The sequence below is a fragment of the mitochondrial genome of Camellia sinensis (genome assembly GCF_055761805.1).
Source record: "Camellia sinensis mitochondrion, complete genome".
NCBI lineage: Eukaryota > Viridiplantae > Streptophyta > Magnoliopsida > Ericales > Theaceae > Camellia > Camellia sinensis.
Window position 1 is genome coordinate 692944 of NC_043914.1, and position 14498 is coordinate 707441.

At 45.5% G+C, this 14498-nt stretch overlaps 1 protein-coding gene across 1 annotated transcript; it reads right to left on the reverse strand.

Moving 5' to 3' along the window:
• Nucleotides 1-734: 734 nt before the first annotated feature.
• rps16 (ribosomal protein S16) lies at nt 735-1019 on the reverse strand. Its single transcript has one exon. The coding sequence runs from the start codon at nt 1017-1019 to the stop codon at nt 735-737; it is 285 nt and encodes a 94-aa protein (YP_009676255.1).
• Between the last annotated feature and the right edge of the window lie 13479 nt (nt 1020-14498).

The window sequence follows — 14498 nt, forward strand, 5'->3', positions numbered from 1 at the left end:
ACCATGTCACGAACTGGATTTGAACCAGCACCTCTGGGAGTTACCCAGCGAACTACCGTTATTATTCTGATCGTGACTTTGGTTACCCGGTTCTGCCCCAATGAATGACTAAAGGGCATACGTCCGGGGGGGAGTTCTTTTACCATTTTGACTCCCCTTTGTCTTTATAGCCTAGTCAAAGAAGTCAAGGTGCCAGCTCCGCCATTCAGGCCGTGCTTGAGCCCGAGCAATGTCTTGCATAAATTGTTTAAATTGCCCCTCTCTTAACTTGCCCCGAAGGTATTCGTTGGCTTTCCGCAATTGTTCCAGCCGGATTTCCATTTCTTTCATTTGGCGGTGGAACTCCTCCCGCTCCGCATCCGACATAAGGTGTACATTGGGAGCCTCCGCCTGGGGATGAATAAAGATTTCTGGTGCAGGGGGGAGGCATATTTAGGTCTAGGTCGGGTAGCATTGAGCAGACACCCTTGAACATAGAATAAAGGGCAAGACAAATTCGTACGAAATTCCAAAAAAACAAAAAAGAGTAGTATAGATAGAGACAGAAATGATAGGACTTTCGTTTGCACACGGTTTCAAAACCAAGTTGTGTACCGTCCGGTTTGCAACCCCTACTATGACCCATTCGGTGACTTTCGCGGTCGCCCTTACTGAACCGACTTGAATCTGAACTACGATTCAGATCAAGTCTTACCGAAATCGGATTTCCTTTTCGTGCCATATGCGCTTAGACTTTACTTTTTCCCCTTTTTTCTTCCCAGTCCAATATTTGTTCTCGAAGGTCTTCGTTTCCGTGTAAAAGAAAACTCTCCAAATTTATGACCAACCTTTCCCTCAGTGATCTTACAACGAACAGGAGTTTTTCCATTGTAAATTCGTACGGAGCAATCAACGAATTCCGGCGAAATAGAAGATCTACGTGACCAAATTTTCCTGTTCAAAAGAAGATCTCTCTTCTTCTTCATTCTCAACAGGAATGCATCAAGAAAACTGCCCTTCCATATAGATCGTCGTGGCATGAACTCAGAATTTCTTTGCTTTGATTCCGCCCCTACTTCAATTAAAGCTAGCTCCTACTCCTCCTCCTTCTCCTCCTTCATCGTCGTTGGTCCTTCGTTCGTAGTGGTCATTGTATAGTGAGAAAGCTCACCCCTGCCTTTAGACGAGAAAGCCCTCTTTTACATCCCCTAGACAAAGGAAATGCTACAACCCATTGTTGTTCTTTTGACGATGAACCACTCCGGTACAACAAGCTAAAGTGACCTCTACGCTTCGTCCCCGGTGCGTAGGGCCGATCCCCGTGTGCTAGAGGGAGGACCGGAAAGTTTGTGTTAAGCATATAGTTGGTTCTTGTCTTGTTTAGGCATTTGGTGCCCTCTCTGCCGGCCTGCTTAGCGACAGAGCCACCTTCGTCATATAAGATACGTCGCGAAAAGTCCACTCGTGTGTCTGTTCCCCCTGCTCGCTTGTCTGATTATCATTGTGACTACAGTATCTCCCATCTCTTGCCCAGGTCTCGCTCTAGTGTTCGACATCCTATTGAGTGAGAAGTTTGTTTCGTATGATGCTTTTCCAGTCGAACATCTTGCTTATGTTTCAGAATGTTCTCAAGATATTGAGCCTACCCGCTTTGAAGAAGCTGCAATGGAGAATCAATGGATGTCAGCCATGTCTGAAGAAGTGAATGCCATGCACAAAAACAAGACATGGGAATTGGTACCTCCTCCTTCAGATAAACATGTTGTTGGTTGCAAATTGGTTTACAAGATAAAATTAAAATCAGATAGATCAGTTGACAGGTTTAAGGCCAGGCTAGTTGCCAAGGGGACCGGTATTGACTACGAGGAGGCCTTAAGGGGGAAGTGTATATGCAACAACCGAAGGGATTTGTGGATAAGCAAAAGCCCAACTATGTTTGCAAACTCCGGAAAGCAATTGTTGGTCTCAAACAAGCACCCAACCTATACAAGGGGCTCGAAAGAACTTGACTAATAAGGGCCCTGTATATACAAGGCCTTGGCTAAACTCATAGATATGGCCCTTGCTCTAGTAAACCTTTCGATCCCTTCTATTTACTTAATAATAGTCAGAATGCAGGTTAGGGCTTTTCTTCGCTTCTCGAAACCTCAAAATATTATATTCTGATTTTCCATGCTTTTTTGAGGTCAGCCCTTTGATCCAGCGGAATATCAAGAATTGACACTGCGGAATCGGGGCCAGACTGCGGGGTAGAGCATTCAGGGCTGTCAGGAGGGAGCTCGTCAGCTAAAATGATAGGGATTTGCTCGGATACAGCCAGCTCTCGCTCTTCTCTTTTTACGGGCAGGACATTTGCTGAAACCTTAACAACACAGCCGTTGTACGGAAACTTCAAGCATTGATGGTATGTAGAGGCCACAGCTTTGGCTTCGTGCAGCCACGGCCTCCCCAGTAAGAGATTGAAGGAGCACTTGATATCCAAGACCACGAATTCCACTAACTCACAAGCGGGGCCGACCTGAACCCTGATTTTGACAACGCCCAAAACATCCCTCTTTGATTCGTCGTAGGCCCGCACCCCGGTGAGTAAGGAATTAGATCCTCCTTGTAATCGGAGGCCCGCCTATCTGGAGTCTCTTCCCAGCTAGAGTCCTGCGAAGACTACTAAACTAAGCCATCAAGATCGATGGTTGTGTGCGGCTCCCTCCTTCCATAATGTCAATACCCTCACTTCTTGGCTTTCCCTCCTCTATGGGTTTGAGAAGTGTGGTTATCAATAAAAACCTGGTAATAAAGTCGGCCGCCTGTGCCCCGAGGCAAGCGAATGAGCAACCAAACGAAGCCCTCACTTATTTCGTTTCGGGGATTAAGAAAAAAATAACCCTCACCCCGCCCGCTACAAGCTTCTCGAATCAACACGAAAACTGTTTTGGCATTCCCCTTGCCTTGTTTCAATTCCCTGCCAAGCGCCCCTCTTGCACTCAGGGGCGTAGCCGTGACATTCTCTACCGCCCGCATGCGAGGACCCAGGCCAAAAAATTCAAGCCTCCAGCCCCTTATAGTCAGTTGGCAGGTGCCGTTCGTTTAGTTACGGGTGAAGGCGCTAGTGGAAGGTCGTAGATCACAGAGAATTCCTTCTCTTGCGGTAGTGGTTGCGGAGGAAGGTGACTTCTAGGACTGATAGTGCCTTACTATATCTATATAGGGGGCTTTGTGATCAATTTAAGCTCTTCAATGAAGTGCTTCAACCACACTGCTTCCTGCGTGGCACTGCAACAAGCGATGTACTCGGCCTCCATGGATGCCCCTCTCTCTTAAAGGCGACGGACGTCTGTTTATTACTGCTCCATGAAACAGCTCCACCTCAAAGCATGAACACGTGGCGTGGCCTGAAGTGGATTTCCTATGATCCGAGTCACCTCCCCAAATTTTATTATTCTTCAGAATACGCCTTGCAATTTCATGTCAGTACCTGGGTAACACAGCATTAAGTGTTTACTACCTTTCATGTACCTAAGTACCCTTTGAACTGCCTGCCAATGAGCTTGTCCGGGGTGACTTTGGTATCGGCTAACGAGCCCAACTGCAAAACAAAAAGAGGGTCTGGTACATAACATGGCATACATCAAGCTTCCCCCTTTTCGAATCAAGATGAGCATAAGTTATTAGAGACATCCTCTTTTCTTCATCAGTCTTCGGGCATAAGGCTTCAGAGAACTTTGTATCCCGACAACCAGGAGTATCCTGGTTGTTTACAAATCAACATATTGAATCGACTCAGAACAACATCTAAATAGCAAGGGATTTCTTGTGACAAACCAAACCTTTAACGATCTAAAGTTTTCTTTATTCCTAAGACATAGGATGCCTCTCCTAGAACAACCTTAGCACTTCGGCCCCCCGACGGGGCCTACATTTGCTGGGCTTGAATTTCCAATTTCGAGGATAACCGGGTCTTTCTTATCATTTCAAATTCCAGTGATCAATAAGTCATCTACATAAAGAGCAAGTCTCTTTATATTCCTACCACTTACTCAAATGTATATGCAATGGTCTCTTGTGTTCATCACATAGCCTATGCTAGGCTAGCATCATGAAATTTCATATACCATTGCCGGGAGGATTGCTTAAGTCCAGAAAAAGATTGATTAAGTTTATACTGAATTTCCTTTTTCCACATAGCCTTCTGGTTGTTCCATTTAGATCTCCTCTTCCAGATCCCCATTTAAGAAAGCTGTCTTAACATCCATCTGAAACTACTCAAAATTAGAATGAGCAACAATAGAGACAATAACTCGAATGGATGTTATCTTAGCTACAGGTTAGAAGGTATCTACATAGTCCCTCCTTTTGAGTATACCCCTACTTCAGTAAGGATGGTGTTAGCTTAGCAACAGGGCTGAAAGTCTCATTATAATCGAAGCCATATTCCTTTGCATAGCCCTTGGCCACTAGGCGAGCTTTGTACCTCGGGAGAGTCCGCTTTCCTTTTTATTTTATACACCCATCTACTACCAATCGCCTGCTTTCCTGGGGGAAGCTTGATTCTACGTAAAAGCAAGATCCCAGGTATCATTCTTCTCAAGAGCTTGAATCTCTTCCAGCAATAAAACGGCGCGCAACGGCTTTCGCTAACGGCGCTCCATCGTTGCTTGTTCCCTTCATTATGAGTCAAGGGGCTTGGAGATTTGCTACTAGCGCACGGGGTTTAGTCAAGTCAAGCCTACTCCTTTATAGTGGAGTGGAGTCAGGGTAGAGTTTTACGTAGCCAGGTAGGCTCAGGCTCGGGGCCTTCGAGAGGTAGGGTGACCCGGGGGAGCTGCGCGAAGGGCGATCGAACAGCCATAACAACAATGGCCGAAGAGCTACCAGAGCATACAAGCAAACAATTTGCTTATTATAATTAGGTAGGATCAACCTGATTTCGGAAGGCTGAGCTGCCCTATTAGAATCTATTAGATTGTTGGGTCGAGCGGAGGTGAAAGCTATAAGCGGTAAGGGGAAAGTTAGCAAAGCGCCTATTAGTCTTTATTAGAAGCTTCGTGAAGCAAAGGTTTAGGACTCCCTCATACTCGATTCATTAGGTACTATGCTATAATGTTTATTTTTTATCATACCATAATAAGTATCATGGAGCAAGACAGAATCCTCTTAATATCTAGCAGTCGTATTGCCGCTTTTTTATGCACTTATTGTGTCTAAGTGCCCCACCTGCATATGAATCAAAGTAGCAGAAGATAAGAGATTCGATCCGCTCTTTAATGCCAGCCAGAAGTGTTCGACCCGCCTTCCCCACCTGTTAGTCGTCTAGCCACATGAGACCTCCAGAAGAGTACGCGCGTTAGCGCGCTACTTATTTCATTTTTAATAAGACTTTCAGGAGCGAGCCGAGCAGTAAGTAATAGCGAAGATAGAACTCGTGTCGCAACGCAAGTAGTTTATCCAGCAGCATCTTATATAGTATCCAGTCCAGCAGCAGTAGAGCAAGCAGAGGTGGCTAATTGGTAAGGGTAGAATAAGCAACAGGAAAGGCAGCAGAACTGGGACCTGCAGCCAAGCCAGCCATGCTACACCGAAAAGCCAAAGCCAGCAAGCTAGCTAGTATCATATCCTCTTCCGGATCCTCCAGCACGAGTTGATTATGCTATTGATTAAGCCCTTGGTTATGCTGCAGCTCCGACTTCTCGAAAGAGAGCAAATCGCCCAAGGAGTCTTTGGCGGAGCTTGACCCAGACGAAAATGCGACCCGTCCTTTCCTTCATTCAAATGCCCAGCCACATTTCCATTTGGTTATGCTATACGCTAGTACTTGTTGCGGGGGCAGGCCATAGACCTACTAAGTCGCTAGCTATATATATATAATATATACATTTGCTCAAGTGTGAAAGCGGAGGGTCCTGCACATAAAAAATATTAAACTTCAGAGACCCTTTAAAGCCTTTTATTACGTGGTCAAGAGACAGAAGAGTTGTCATTGGAAGAAGAAGCGCTTCGTGAAGAAAGCATTCGAAGACGAAAGTACGTATCTCAGATGTCAACTTCAATCGCATTCATCTAGTTTGCTTTAAGAAAAAGAGAGTGCAACCCTCTCTCTCGTCACGAGCTGGACTCGAACCAACACCGCCGGGAACCCAAGGGCTTCTCCCCTTTCTTCAATGACCAATTCCGGGAACACCTTGTTCTTGCCTTTGTTTACCTGCATCCATTCCTTGTCCACTCCTTGTGATTTAGTATGCTCCTCTACATTCTGGGTTTGTGTATTGTCCTTCCCACTGCTCTCACTACCATGCCCAAACGAGTTGCACTTAGAGCATTTAGGGGGGAGCCACTGAGACTCCACCCCTACCTCTACCGTATCCCCCTCACAACCCACTTCAACAATTCCTGGAAGCTCATCTTGTGCTTAAATTTCAATGCATATCCTAGCATATGAAATCCTCTCCTTTGTTTGGTGAAAGGACAAGCAGACTCGATCAATAGTTAGTGCCCACGGGACTTTACTTCTCTCCATGCCGAGATGGACTGGAGATGGATATGAAGCGAATAGGCCCTCATCTCTTCCATTTGCTCTCACCTTTGCTCCTTCCTTTTTCTCTGCATCGGCCTTTGCCTTTGCAGGAGGTGAACCTCTTCATCTAGATCTCGATCTTGAATTGGGTAACGAACTGCTACCTATATAGATAGCTGCCTTTGCTTTTGCAACTGCTGCGGGCTATGGCCTTAGAACAGGATCAATCGCTTTCTAGCTATGGATTTGGAACTATCGATCAATCCATACAGCAGTTGACTCTGTTGACTCAGAACCCGTTGACCTATAATCACCAATTACAGATATAGAGCGAGATCGAGAGCCCATTGTTGTTGATGTCCCGCCTCAAGGGATTTTGAGTTCGATATAATATAAAGTCCCTTGGAATCTGCGCCTCGAACTGGCTTAGGTGCGGCCTCTATAGCTTATACTGAAGCTGGTGCATCAATGAGCTTTGGTACTCAAACTTCAAGGGATACCTTGCGGAGTGCTTCTGAAACTCGGTAAACAAGATCTCCTGTTGTTGGTGCTGAAGCCTTTGTCTCTATAGCGGCTTGTTCCTTCGCGAACTCACCCATCGTCACTACCTTCTCCTTCTCTTCTCGATACTTAGCAAGCAGAGCTTTGAAGAGCCTGCCCCTTCTTGCCTGTTCACCCGCCAGAAAGATAAATTACGGAACCGGGAATTAGAATTAAAGGTATTGAGCTGCTTATGTTATGGGTCGCTATCGCCTTAGTTGACTTCCACTACTTGACATTTTTCCGTTAGTAGATGCTGTGTATCGGAAAACTTATTCTATTTCTATATATATAATAATCGAAATAGATCCTCGAGAAAGAACTTATGAATGAGTTGTGGCTAGCTCACTAGCTTCTATAGCTATAGATGCTACAGCTGCTTCTTCTCTTTTCCGATGCTTGATGCGATCGAACCGAACACCTGTCTCATATTGATTTATATAGTTATAGAAGTCTAACGTCGAAAGCGCCTGTGCAAGGAAGGTCTTCTCTTTCCCGTTTTCGTACTTGGTTGAAGCTGCGTATCGCAATTTGTTATATTTATTGTTATAATAGGAGAGGTCTAAGTAAGAGGATCGACCTATGAATTAGCTCTAAGAAAGGGGCTGTTTACGTTACGAATGGAGTTTGTTGTAGTTTTCGTAGTATAAGTAGCTTCCTTCTGGTCTAGCTTATTATCGTATGTAAAGATCGAAAAATCTCGCCCAAAAGTGCCTTTACTAAGGCCGGTCACCGGTAGATCCGTTCCGAACAAGTACGAAAGTGAGTTCCAAGAAAGCAGGAGAGACCCTTGGGAGCCTTGCTTTGCTCTCGGGAAGCAAAGAAGCTAACTAGAGGAACTTCAAAGGCGTAGCGTAGATGAAAGGAATTCTACTATCAAGGCAGGAAAGAGACAAGCTACATCCTACAGGTAAGATCTCTTTCTATCCTTCCTACGCTCTTCGCCTAGCTACAAATCTAAGACATTCCTATCTATCCTTATCCTAGCTTGTTCTAAACCTACAGGAGGAGGAAAGAGAGAACTCAAAGAGAGGGAAACTCATGAGGATATCAAAACTCTCGTTGAAAGGGATCATCTCCAATCTAGTTGTAAGGTCTTATCCCCTTATTAGTAGCCGAAGTGTAGGCCGGGTAATTTAATTAAATTAAGGATAAAACTTTTAACAAAAGCATCGGAATACTAGAAAATGTTTAATAAGCGTTAGTCGACCTCCGGAGGACAACAATTTGCTTTTCCAACCTGAGATTCTCTTTTTATTTTAATTTTCTCCAGAGGAAGGCAATGTTCTCTCTTTATTCTCTTGAGGGACAGGGGAACATCCAGGTACTTGATAGGAAAACTACCATTTTTGATTCCTCTTCAATGATCTGGAATTTCTGCGAGGAGCTCTGTTCGAGAGGAAGCACTGGCTCTTATCGAAATTGACCTTTTGGCCATTACAATCAGCTTCTTACTTGTTTCCAGAAAGATTTTCAGCTTCTTAAGATTCCGTTTATGGCCATTATATAATATCTAACATCGTTCGCAAAGAGAAGGTGGGAGAGTGCTGGGCACGATCTCGAACCATGGTAAGGTGTTATCATTTTCAATGATACCAACTCCTGTAGGCCCCAGCTTAGCACTTCTTCAGCTAAAATCAAGAGGCTAGGTTTGGAACCCTAATCCTCCGCAGCCTCAAAAAAAATACCAAATCTCCCGTCTTCCTATTCGAGAACCATATCTCATTGCAGAGCCCTTTTCATTTCGATAGCCAGCATTAGCTAATGTTCACACATCCCTTGCACCTCTTTCAGAGCCTCTTTGAAAGCCATAAATCGCCCTGCCTCACGTTCCCTCCATCCGAGCCTGCGGCATCCCGGCCGGCACATCTCGAGATCGAGTTTCAGTTTCTTTCTAGTTGGGGATCAGGACCCGGCGTCAAATCCACTAAAAGCATAAGTTGCTTTGTTGATGACTTAAAACCACCATCGGTAGACCCATCCACTTATCCCTCTATCGTCCAGGCTTTTGTCCCTATCCACGTGTGATTGATAAAGAAATTCAAGGGTGCTGCTCGGGAAACCAGGTTTGGTTGAAATGCTACTGGTGATTGGTGCTTCCGGCCGCAGTTGGTGTATCATAAACGAGTTCTAACCGGAAAAAAGCTTAGAAAGAGGAAATGCTATGGTTCTTGTTGCCTTCATGGATGGTTACCTATGAGGTATGGCTTGAAAGCGGTTTTCTACTATAGGAAAATTACAATACAATAGAGATTTCTGGACAAACTAGCGAGGAGTTGACTCCCAGGAAGGGAACAAACAGCAACAGACTTCGCTTCGGTCCCTACTGCTTGAAGTTCAATCCCCTCAGGTTTAAGAATCCCGAACCTCCCGCGGGTATAGGATTAGGATTAGATCGTACACCCGCAAACAAGACTGCCCTGGGCGGCTACCTGCTTTCCTTTCTTTATCGAGGAAGCTCGCCGGAGATCTATTCCTCTTCCTCTGCCTCAGCAGGATCTGGGGTTCCCTCCGCTTGTCTTGGTCCTTAAGTGGAATTTAGGTCCACAATATTCATTCCCTGGTTACACCTCAGATTCTTCTGATTCAGAGTTAGCGCCAATCCTTATCTAATAAGTAAATCCCAAAAAACCCAATTCTAAGGCTGGTCTTTGGGCTACCAATTGCCGTTCAGTTTCCTCTGGTCTCGTACCGGGTGAGATAGCTTGAACAGCGGTTTTCTTGTCGGGTATTCCGCTGCCTACGCCATGCTTTAGTCCTCTTAGCCCTCTACAGAGTCATCCTCCTAGGCTAGGCTTCGATCATCCGCAACAAAAGAAGAGACGAAATCCATGCCTGAGCCTGAAACTACATGGAACAAAGACTGCTCTAGGCTGAGATTTTCCTCGCCTCCCTTATAGAAGAGTAAGCTTCTGCCCATCTTCCTTCTTTTAAGAAATAAATAGAGTAAGGTCTTTACCGATCTATTCTATGAACAGGTCTTTCTTCCTTATATGCCTTCCCGAAGAAAGGGTGGTTGTGAAGTGAACTTCCACCGAAAGGAAGTTCCAATGAAAGCGTTTCAAAGGTTATACATTAGCGATTGATCGACCGGAGTTGTTTCAATAATAATATAAGCCCTAGATCGAGTAACTGGGGAGCAGGGGAAGGCCTTCATGGAGGTTATCATAGGAGTAGTTCGAGGTTGTTTCCGGGTCGACATTCGAATGAAAGTAGGGGCTGTCAGGTAATGGAGTGGAGCGGTCGATCAAGAAGGCAGCTATAATGAGTGGGATATTTTTTCGTTTAAGTAGTTAGGGTAACCGAGCTAGGTAGCTTGCTTCTTGTTTGAGTTGAATATGGACTTTCAAGTAGTATTTCAGATGGGAGTACAAACAAGTAAGTAAACTAGCTGAGCTAGCCGCATTCCCAGCTACTTAGTACCCTTCTTTCAATTACAGCTATCTAAGACATTCAGGGGCTGTGTAACTGCTGTTAGAACGCTTTTCTTAATCCGTTACGGATGTCGAAAAGTGAAGATTGATTAGCTGTCCCAGGGAAAGGAGTAAGTATTGGCTGTTGGCATGTCCGAGCTAAGATTGGTTGAGGCGGGTAAAGACGGTTGCGTAGCTTACTTGGTAAAGGACTCCTTTAGTTTAGCGGTCATGGATCGATTCTAGGTGGTTAACTTGTATACCCCTATTCTCAGAGTTCACGTTCTGATCTAGCAAATCGACTTTTCAGATGAGTTCCATAGTTTTGGACAGGACAGGTGGGAACCAGGAGGTAAAGCGTCTGTTAAAGCAATCGGGCAAATGCGTGTATACTAGCTTACTAGCTTTAGTAGCTTGTGTACTAGCCTGTTAAAGGAAGCAGGGGTACGCGGATTTGGGATGCTAACTAAGTTAAGTAGATGCGGAAGCGAGGTGCGAAAGCAAGTGGGCAACAAGTGGATCGGGCTAACGGTTTATTTGCTCGTTAGGCTTTCCTGTTCGAGCAGGCATAGGAACAGTTAAGCCAGCATAGAGCAAAGCTCAACCAATGGGCTATTTGCTATAGTTCAAAGCCCTGTTCATAGAAGGTCCGGAGACATGAGAAGGTGGTTACTTACTTTTGTACTAGCGTGAGCGTACTTGTGTGTTAAGGAGTACTTTATTTGGGCTGCTAAGTAGAAGTAGAAGCTATAGGCGAAGGCTTTCGCGCCTTGCTGTTAAGTAAGGTGTCGTCGTCGGCCTCTTGCTTATAGGCCAGTTGCTTATACAGCACATATTGAGTTGTTGGTATTGTTCTATGTTAACTGGATCGATAAAGTCAACTGAAGGTATTGCCTATACTTCTCGCTCCCAACTCGGAACCACTGACAACTTCTCTTCCTCCTCCGATCAATATGAAATAGTTCTACTCGCCCTGACTTGTGAACTGAAAGATTCTTTGATCCCTATCCCTATCGACTAAGTCCGCAACGGAAAGAGTGATCCGCGTAAACCATTGAAAGCAAGCTAGTTTACCAGTTAGACGAGCTACGGATGAAGTTTCTCATTCAGGAAACTCTACTTTCTGTCACCGCAAGCCACAGAGCTGAAAAAGAAGCTACTCGCCTAAGCAGAGGAGAGCCGGTAACTGTGTTGAATGTAGAGGAGTGAGATTGAAGCATTGGATCCCACTAAAAAGCTGGAAGAGCCCGGTTCTGATGCAGCTATAGATGCTATTGGGTCACCCCCTTCCCTTTCGAATGCCGGAAATAAAGATGTTGCTGATGAGCTCGAGTCTGGAGGTTCATTGGTTGCTGTTAGCTCACTGGGATAAGAGGGATCAGGATAAATGGATGGAGGTCCGCTTCTAGGTCATAAGCCCATCTGCGATTTCCTCACTCGCTAGCAACCAGGGATTCAATTCTTCGATTCCCTTCTCTTCTGGTTAGCAACTAACTGGCTCTCGTACTCGGTACTCTCTCCTCTATGTAAGTAACGGAACCCTATAGTACCCGGTCTGCCTCTCGCCCATGGTCCCCAGAACGCTCCAAGTCGGGAAAGGGTGGATCGCCCCGTCCTTGCTTGCGTCTCTGTCTCGTACTCTCTCGTTTTGCTCCTTTCCGGTGACTCAACCCCCAGCCGGTTAGGGTTAGGCTATTATGGAGATGATTCAATTATTAAGCCATAGTCATAGCCCAAAGGAAGACATGTATTTAGATCGTTTCACTCTTTGTAGCCCGTTGAATTCGTGCTTAAGAATCCCTTCGCCTCGACATGATTGATCTCGTACCTTCGCCCCTGTCAGCTAAAGGACACTGGAAACGATATAGGTTAGAATTGCCTCTCAAGCCAAGCCTGCATCGGAAGAGGTAGAAAAGCCGTCAATCAAAGGAAAATCCCCGCGCCCCCTTGTGGAGCACGGGTTCGGGTTACTTCCTTCCAACTATTTGCTTCTTATTTGCTTTTTTACTCCAGTCCAGGCTATTCATGATCTTCATTCTGTGTTTGCTCACCTTTCAGTCAAAAGAAGGCACAGACATCTCTAGAATCTAGTCTGAAGACCATACCCCCACCTTTCACTTCTTTAGCCCATGAGCCCTGATTTCGTGTCTTCAAAGGCGATCTCCATGCCTGAGACGTGAGATGACCTGAATGCCTTCGACTGCTGCTCTAACCATGGATTGGTCTCTGCTCCCCTATCTGCTTGATCATAATCTGCGCCTGAAAGCTTCCTTGAAGGTTTGATTAGCCGATCCGAGGAACCCAACCTGGAGTTGAGCTTCTTTTCATCATCGCCTTCCACCCTTGGCTATTTTCTCAAGATTCAATTCATGGTCAGGGTAGGAATCTTCAATCAATCTGGTCAACCTCGGGAAAAAGACCTAAAGGAAAGGGATCACCTGGCACTGCTGTCAGCTTAGTCCTCTCTGTCATTGGTTTTTCTAATTCAGCTTGGAGCATTTCACAAAAGAATCTTTCATCCTTGGGCCTCACTTCCACTGATTTCAGATTCTACTTTCCCTGGGCTTGGGATTTACGAATCAAACCCCAAGAACGAGCCAAACATAAGCTCTTTTCACAAGCCAGAATTAAGATGAAGCTTACTACGAGACGAGAAAAAGAAAGCGGAATAGAATGATTTTTAGGCTTAGTAAGCACCTATTTCCTCGAAAGGAAAGGCTAAAACTCCAATCTCCGAACCACCAGATCAAGTTTTCTTGAAAGACTAGATCCCTAAGAGGAATGAATTCTTTTTCACTCTGGTCACTCACGTGAAAAAAAAGAAGCCAAGAAGAGAGGCCCTCTGGAACGGATCCGCTGATGAGCGCGAAAAAACAAGTGAAGGAGGCAGGGAAGTCAGTCCTCTAATCTAAGCCACTCTCCGGGACAATGCCTTAAACGTAATAAGAGCTGCACCCAGAGCAGAGCCCCTTACCGTGGGAACAGAAGTAAATACCTTAGCTTTCGACAGTCCCATGATTGAAACTGGTGGTATCCAGAGACACTGGAGCCACAAATCACATGACTTCCGACGGTGCTTCCCTTTCTCAAAGTCGACTAAAAAGCTCCAACGAAGGAGCGCCAGGAAGGAGATTGGTTACACGCGAGCGGTGGTCAGCGGGAGCAAGGGCTGAGATTTGACCACTAAGAAAAGGGGCACAAGCCAAGCAAGCGTTAGGGTGGTAAACATGCTACTAATGCCTAATGAAAGTCAGAATAATAGGCTGAAGAATAGGTATCAAAATCCAAGTCTGAAGCTGATTAATGAACTGGCGTTGTTGGCGCCCTAAGGAAATGAATGACTTTCAATTCTAAGTATGAAACTGGGACTGAGCCCGTTCCTCAAGCTTAAGAGCGAGACCGAGTACGAGCCTTTCAAGGCACTCTGAAACCGGCAAGTTTTGCCTTCCTTGTCAGTTAAGTGTTCGGCCTATTGATTGACACTGGCACGACTGGAATAATAGTCCCACTATGGTTGGACCCTGACGGCTTGTTTCGGCGACGCTTTGATCCCGGTCGTGGAAGGTCCCAGGTATGAGGATCGGACGGGAAAGTAGGGGGAGGAGGTCGGTCTCTCGACCCCGGTTTCGTGTCCTGAGTAATGAAAAAAAGTTTATGAGGTATAAGTCTGACTTAGAGGACTCTGAATATGTGGAGTAGTGAGCCGATCCCGCTTTTCGCGGTTTTGATCGTTCTTCCAAACGAAGAGACCAATAGGGGCCTGGCCTAGCTCTGCGAACGATTCGGTGGATAATTCTTCGTTTGATTCGGCTTATGACTCCACGGAGGATTCCTAGTCTGCTTACTCCCCCACTGCCCATGGCTAAAGAAAAAGCACTTTGGCTATCACAAAAACCATGCACGGTTCATTCTGCTGCAAGTCCTTAAAACTAAACCCTTTTTCACTTACCTTCCCCAACAACCCTAGCAGCATATCCCGTTTTTTCATTCGAAAGACGAGATTCCCTTTCTCCCGATCTCCTACGTATGGAGGATTAAGGGCAAGTTTCGCCTTTCTT